Source organism: Cataglyphis hispanica, chromosome 13 (genome assembly GCF_021464435.1).
Source record: "Cataglyphis hispanica isolate Lineage 1 chromosome 13, ULB_Chis1_1.0, whole genome shotgun sequence".
NCBI classification, from domain to species: Eukaryota; Metazoa; Arthropoda; class Insecta; order Hymenoptera; family Formicidae; genus Cataglyphis; species Cataglyphis hispanica.
Window position 1 is genome coordinate 1,289,901 of NC_065966.1, and position 7,456 is coordinate 1,297,356.

The 7,456-nt window shown below is 39.4% G+C and overlaps 1 protein-coding gene across 1 annotated transcript; it reads left to right on the plus strand.

Annotated features, from left to right (window-relative positions):
- The first annotated feature begins 982 nt into the window (after positions 1-982).
- Positions 983-7,334, plus strand: LOC126854302 (titin homolog). Its single transcript, XM_050600889.1, has 9 exons — positions 983-1,460; positions 2,390-2,772; positions 2,827-3,049; positions 3,138-3,425; positions 3,535-3,662; positions 3,729-3,901; positions 3,987-4,380; positions 4,452-4,872; positions 4,960-7,334. The coding sequence occupies exons 1-9, from the start codon at positions 1,379-1,381 to the stop codon at positions 7,077-7,079; spliced, it is 4,212 nt and encodes a 1,403-aa protein (XP_050456846.1). The 5' UTR covers positions 983-1,378; the 3' UTR covers positions 7,080-7,334.
- The last annotated feature ends 122 nt before the right edge of the window (positions 7,335-7,456 follow it).

The following is a 7,456-nucleotide window of genomic DNA, read 5'->3' on the forward strand; positions in this document are numbered from 1 at the left end:
TCTCTTTAGAAATATGCAGAAATATTTTAGGCGAGAAATAACGGAGATTGCAAAGAGAAAATAAGAAGAATCTTCGTAGATGTCGGTTACGCTGATGACATCACGCATTTCAACATCGACAGATATTTTAAATCAGTTAATCAGTATAAATTTAAACAAATTATGATATATCTGTAATTTTTCGTAGATATATATCAACAAAATAATATATCCAAATAATGATATTGATGTATATTATAAATTAACTGTAAATTTAAATCAGTTATATTCAATGTATGAGCGCGCAAATACGTTTTAAAGAGATTAATCAAATAATCTATTACTAATTAATACATTTAAAAAACGTACATCCAAGGAAAAGTCGTGGTCATATATAATTCTGTGACATTACAATGCATTTTCTCTCGATAGTTTTTCGAAACAATTGATGTGGATAAAAATATAGTAAAAGACTAGCGCAATTTATACAATTTTCTTTTAAATTTTTAATTATTAAATTACTAATTATTTAAATACATTATACATATATTTAAATTAAATAATTCATCGAATTAGAAATACATTTACCATTTAAGATGTTCAATTTCAAATACGGCAAGAAATGGCAAGATATCGATACTGCCTTCCAAGTTTATTTACATAGCAGTACTGTATAGCCACGTGGATTCATTATATAAGATGCGAACGCGAGATCATATAAGATGAGATTTTTAATACACATTATGTACAGTAATCATGTAAATCTTCAAATTCAAATGCAAATCAGGAAACTATATACAAATATAATATATAAATTCATCTTATTGTTAGTCCGATGTAAAAGGTTATCAAACAATATTTTTTTGCAATTATAAAAAAAAAAATAAATTAAAAAAATATAGAGTTAAAGAAGATCACAGTTAAAGAACATGTCAATGGGACAAAGATAGACGTCGAGGAAAGCTGAAGAGATTTGGCGTCGCTACAGTCGACGACCACGGGGAAGTTCGCCAGTGCTGCATCGAGCCTCGCGCTATATCAAGCACATTCGCTGTCTTTCTCTTTTTTTTATTCCATCTCTCTCCTTTCCTCCTGCCATCTCCCTTTCTCTCATCTCCTCTTCCTCTCTCTTTCTCTCTCTTTTTCTCTCTCTTTCTCTCTCTCTCTCTCTCTCTCTCTCTCTCTCTCTCTCTCTCTCTCTCTCTTCTCCTCTTTCTAAGTTGGTCATCATCGAAGATCAGCATCATTTTGCTATTCAATCATTCTTCGAATAGCAAAGATAATGTTGTCAATGTGATACTTTTGACATCTCGAAGTGCGGGAACGATCGAAAAACTGGCCAGGGACGGAGTGATCGTCGAGCCAGGCTCGACGAGAAGGAAAAAGAGGAGGCACGATAATGGGCAACGCCACGACGAAAGACTATCCGAAGAACATCTCCGTCGGCACCAACTCGAGAAAGACACGTTGGGATGGCCCAGGTAGATCAATCTATCGTTTCGCTTATTTAATTTTATGATCTCGGTGATCTTTAAAAATTGGAGAGATACTTTCGTGTTTCGCTTAAATTTATATCAAAAAAAAAAGCCGATGCCCTTATCAATTTAATGATTCGATAATTGTTGCTCTATTTCAAAGCGCATTTGTATAGCATTTTTTTTCTACTTATTTAGAACAAAATTATTATTTACTTGATTTTAAAAGCATCGAATACTTATTGATAAATGCAGTTAACGCACACAGCTTGTGACAAGTTAATAGCGTATATTTAAGCGATAAAGAGGGATCGTTATCAATGTCAAATCACTGTTAAATCAAATTTGATTAGACAATTCTGACACCGAAATGACATCTAAAATTAGATTGCTATTAACTCGATCTGTGTAGTGAAAGAACGTTCAGATCACGCATTGATTTTATTATTTCTTTGGATTAATAATTATACTCTATTGTTATACGGTGCTCATTTTTAAAAAAGTGCGCGATTATTACACGTTATACAAGAACAAGCAAAAAATAATGGTGTTAAATGCTCAATTTGTAGACAGTGCGCCGGTTCTGTACTCTAATGTACTGCCAAACGCGACGCATTTTATTTTGGGAGCGCCACTTACGTACCGATGTTGAAAATTTGCTCTATATACATACCTAATCATCGTTCTAGTAAGAACTTGCAGACATTAGTATCTCTTACTCTGCAAAAAATAAAAATAAATATATATATAATAAAAATAAATAAAAAATAAAAAAAAACTTTATTAATAAATATTAATTTTATAAATTTATATACTTATATACATTTAGAAAATTAAATAAATATTAATATAATAATTTTAGCTCAAGTGATATTTTTATCACTTTAATTTACATTTTGTTGCAATATCTATAATCATTCGACATACGATCTCAGGCCTTCCAGCTCCGCCAGGCAAACCTATCTTAATATCGGGTACAGACGAAACACAGCCGGATGTTGTGGCGATACGATGGGAGAGGTCGCCGAGTAACGGTGGATCGGCAATCGTCGGATACTTGGTCGAGCATCGACGACTAGGCTCTACTCATTGGGTACGAAGCAGTTCCGGCCTGTGCGCCTTTCCGGAGCTAACTCTAAGCGGTCTCGAACCAGGATGGCGCTATCAATTTCGAGTCAGGGCGCAAAATGCAGTCGGACTTTCGCGACCGAGCGAAATCTCCGAACCGCTAACAGTTACCTTACAAAGGGCCGCCGCAGCTTGCGCTCCTTATTTCGATCTGGAGCTCAAGGATACGACTGCGCTCGAAAACGAACAGGTATGTATCTATATGCTAAAATTAAAATGTGATGATAACTTTTCTCATGTATAGGTCGAATTTGTCGTACAATTCTCCGGTACACCATTGCCAAAAATCTCATGGTTCAAGGACGGTTTTGAGATTTTTAGCAGTAGACGCACCAGGATCAATACGGATAATGGAAAGAGCGTTCTTCTGATTCATCAAACCGCGCTTAACGACGAGGGTGAAATCAAATGTACCGCCACCAATCGAGCGGGTCACGTTGCTACCAGAGCTAAATTAATTCTCGAAGGTAAACTGACAATGCTAACAAAAATATATATAAATATAAATTCTTTGCAATTTTGATAAATTTTTGAACGTTATTTATATTTATTTAGCGGCACCGCGAATACGACTACCGCGTCAATACGAAGACGGTCTGCTTTTTGAGCAAGATGAAACCATCAGGTTGAAGGTATCCTTGGCAGGTAAGCCACCGCCTACTGTCACCTGGTATCACGACGGCGAGCTGATATCCAAGGATGCTAGACACGTATTCGAGGTGATGGACGGTGAATCAGTTTTGAAAATACCAGATGCCAAACGAAATGATCGAGGCGAATATACCGTCAAAGCCACGAACAAATTGGGTGAAGATGTTGCGTCTTTTCTAGTCACTGTAACAGGTGCGTAATAACGTTGCATTAATTTAGTTATTAGTTTTTTTTAGATTTTTTATAATATTTTGTATAATATAATTTATCAGTTCCTTGCGCCATTAATTTTTGTCAACAGATCGGCCCGCTGCTCCCGGAAAAGTGACCGTAGCGATGACTCTAGGTAGATCAGTGACGTTATCGTGGAAAGAACCAGAAGATGACGGCGGATGCAAGATCGGGACTTACATCGTCGAATACTATAGAGTACGCGATCGATGATATTATTATCATTCTCGTAAATTTTTGGAAACTTGACAACAATTGTTTCAGATTGGCTGGGAAGTGTGGCTTAAAGCAACGACTAGCAGATGCACCAGCGCAACGTTAACAGAATTAATCGAAGGCTCCGAATACAAGTTTCGCGTGAAGGCTGAAAATCCTTACGGAGTCAGCGATCCTAGCGAAGAGAGCGACGTTATCTTCATTCCAGACCTCAAGCGAAAGTATACTTTATCGTCGATAGGCTTTCTCGATTTCGACCTATTTTTTTATCTGCTCAGAAATAAATTCATAACTTTATATTTGCAGAATTGTAACGCCGTCTTTGAGCGAGAAATCGCAGAGTCATCGGGAGATCACTAGATCTCGCGGCGACAAACGAGAAGTGAGTTTCACTTCTATGCCGGCACAAAGAACTAGGAGTTTAACAAGGGAAGAAGCTAGAACACGAGATGACGAAAGCGGCGATCGCTTCGGATACGATGAGCGATCAGCTTCAACACAACGGCTAGCAATGCCGATTTCTACGCTGGATAGGCCATCCAGAGCAGATAGTAGAGTGACATTTGCACCGGACACTTTAGAAAAGGAACAACCGCCAATTCCTCCAGCCAGATCTAGAGACTACACTTCCACGAAGCAACAAGTTTCTCTTGGAAATCAAGCAGATCAATCGAATACTGCGGCAGATACGAAAGACAAGGTAAATAAAAAAAAAACTAATTTTATTCTATGGATTAGAAGATAAAAGATATATTTTTTTCTGCAATGTAGCAAGATATTGTTGTAAAGAGAGAAAGAACAATGTCGCCGAAACCAACAGTGACAGTCTCTTCTCCGGTCGTCGAAGAAGATTTCAAGCCGCGTCCAATATCGACAAAAGAAAGAAGAAGCCTCTCTCCGCTCTCGATGCCAAGAATTCAAGAATCTCAAAGAGAGAAGAATCGCACCACAACTAGCCATTATTTTTCATCTATAAATTCAAATCTAAAAAGACAGACCGCCGTTACAAATGAATCCATGTTACCTTCACCGCAAAGTAGCCCGCAATTGCAAAAGATGTCACGAGATGATGACGAAGACGCATTACATGGTAGCTCGGAGTTTATGCTGGTCCTGTATCCAGAGGATGAGACGATGCAAGAGGAAACCGTGAATGGCACGTTGCATGAAACTCGCATTAAAAGCGGCACAAGTAAGTGCGCGAGAAAAAATCTACAAAAGATTTTTAAAAAATACAGAATTGCATTTTAAATTATATTAAACAAATTTATTTTTTTAGGTAACAAACAAGACATGATCGAATTGACGGAAGAAGAGAGCGATCTCATACCGCCGCCGATGTCACTGTCCCTTCCGGAATTATTCAGCGCGCGGCATCAAGTAGTAGAAGTAATGCGACCGGCGGTCAGCTCTACCGAGCTTCTTCACGAACGTGCTATGGAACGTTTCTATCGCGCGGTCGCTGCCGAAGAGGCATCCGAAATTGCAAAACGAAAAACGCAGCTTGAGAGACAAACCGGCGAATTGGCGCTATTAAATGACGAATCCGTTCGGCAATCGTCACTTCGAAGACGTCTATCCAATTCTAGCGTCACGACGCAGAACTTGATCGTTTCGTGGCAGGCCAAAAAGAATCGTCGACGATCGAGCGAGGGGCAAACCGAAGTGACTCCGAAGGCAATGAAACTTCTCTCGCCAGTTTTGCTATCGGATGTCGAGGCCATATCAGATCCGAATCTCCCCTCTGAAACGATGACGGCGGATTCCTGGAGGAGGAACGACGAAAATGAATCTTTAGAACGTCTGCGTAGGTGGCACGAAGCGAATGTACCGCTGTTGGAGGAGGTACAAGAAGAAAAATCGATACAAGCGGATGATAAAGAGGGGATGGTAGGCTCCATAACTGTAAACAGAGCCAAGGAAGTGGAAGAAGAGGAAATTGATAGCATCGAGGTCTCCGAAGAATCGTCGGAAGAGATTAGTAGCGCGGATAGCGAGGACTTGAAATTATTAAAATCAAGGATCCTGGCAAGACGAGTTATCGATGAAGAGGATACTTATCATCCTAGGGGAAGATCAGTTCCACACGTCGAGCCGCAATTGCCACAGATTTCGCACGATAGAATGACAAGTTTGGAGATTCCACCTGTCAGAGCAGTTACTCCCGTCTCGCTGAACAACGTAGTACCAAAATCTATTTTAAAGAAACCCAAGGAAGAACTGATCCCTCCGGACAATTTCGGCAGATCGATTGCTCCCGAAAAACCAATCAGAGCGATACCACCGCAGTCATATGAACGAGAAAATGACGAAAAAATGAATATCGATATTGAGAAGCGAATCACAGATTTTTCAAGCATGTCCGAGGTTTTGAAAACACCTCCAATGTCGGAATCCGATACAGATAGTATTTTATCGGCGGCGGAAGCGGCGAAAAATCGTCGAATGCAATCGAAATTGCGGTCCATGACGCCGGAAGAGGAAGCAGCCGAAATAGAGGCCAGGATGGCGGTCGTGAATCAGTACACCGAGATAGTTCGGGAATACGCGGGTCATTCGCGACATGGTAGCGCAGCCAGTTCACGAAGATCTTCCATTTCCGAGGATCAAGCGGATCAAAGGCACCGAGTGAACGAAAAACTTGCGGCGAAGCTAACAGATAAGCAAGAGCAAAACGAAACGTTAAAATCAAAAATTAAAAATAAGAATAAAGTCGACCAACAGACAAAAAATAATCAAGCGCCAGCGGTTATTAAAAAAGAAAGCGTTAATTCCAGAAGCACGACTCCTGCAAGAGATACGACTGCGAAGCGAGTAAGTAGACCGACTTCCCGAGACCAATCTCCAGCTGCGAGGAGAAAGGAACGAACGACAGGCGCGACTTCGTCGAGATCATCTTCGAAAACTCGGAATCGCACGCCTTCTCTGGAAAGAAACAATCGATCATTAGCGAAAAACGATTTAAAAGAACAAGGCTCTCGTAGATCTAAAATACCTTCCGGCTCTTCCTCACGTTCCTCGTCGAGATCGAACTCTAGAGAGAGATTTGGAACGACGGCGTCAGTGGAATCAAAGGTTGAGAAGCTGCAGAAGGCACTCGAGAGTAACAAGTATCGAGCAATGAGAAAAGAATCTGAGGTTACCAAAGAAATTGCTGGGAAAAGCACTCCCGAACAAACAGATGGCAAGCAATTAGCTCTGGAAGCTAAAAACACAGTCAGATCGACAGTGGACTACATAACCGACCTAACGTTGCTGATTGCCGCAATGTACGTTTATTTCTTCAAAAAGGAAACCCTGGCGGTTCCATTTATCGTACTGCTTCTATATAGAAGAATACAGGAGGAAATACACGAATGGATGCCACGTCGCTGGTGGCGATCCACCAAAAAATCTTGATCGATCGACGTGTGTGTGCGCAACTAAATGGTCATATATATTTTATGTACATCATGTTTACCAATCAAACTATGCTAAATGATTGCCAAAGAAATAATATATCATACGCTGAAACGATATAATATATCGAGAGTTGCAAACTATTTATGACACCCTTTATATGTAATTGATACTCGTTATTGTTATCCGTTGTATTTATAATATTACAAAATTCCTTATCTCTAATAAATAATACATGTTTTCATCAAACTGTAATATTATGTGTATTTTTATTAATATTCCGTTACTTGGCACATTATCGTAACACGTCATGCGTTATTACGTAAATAATTACATTATTTTAGAGAAATTTATCTTTTGAAAAAATTTTATTTACT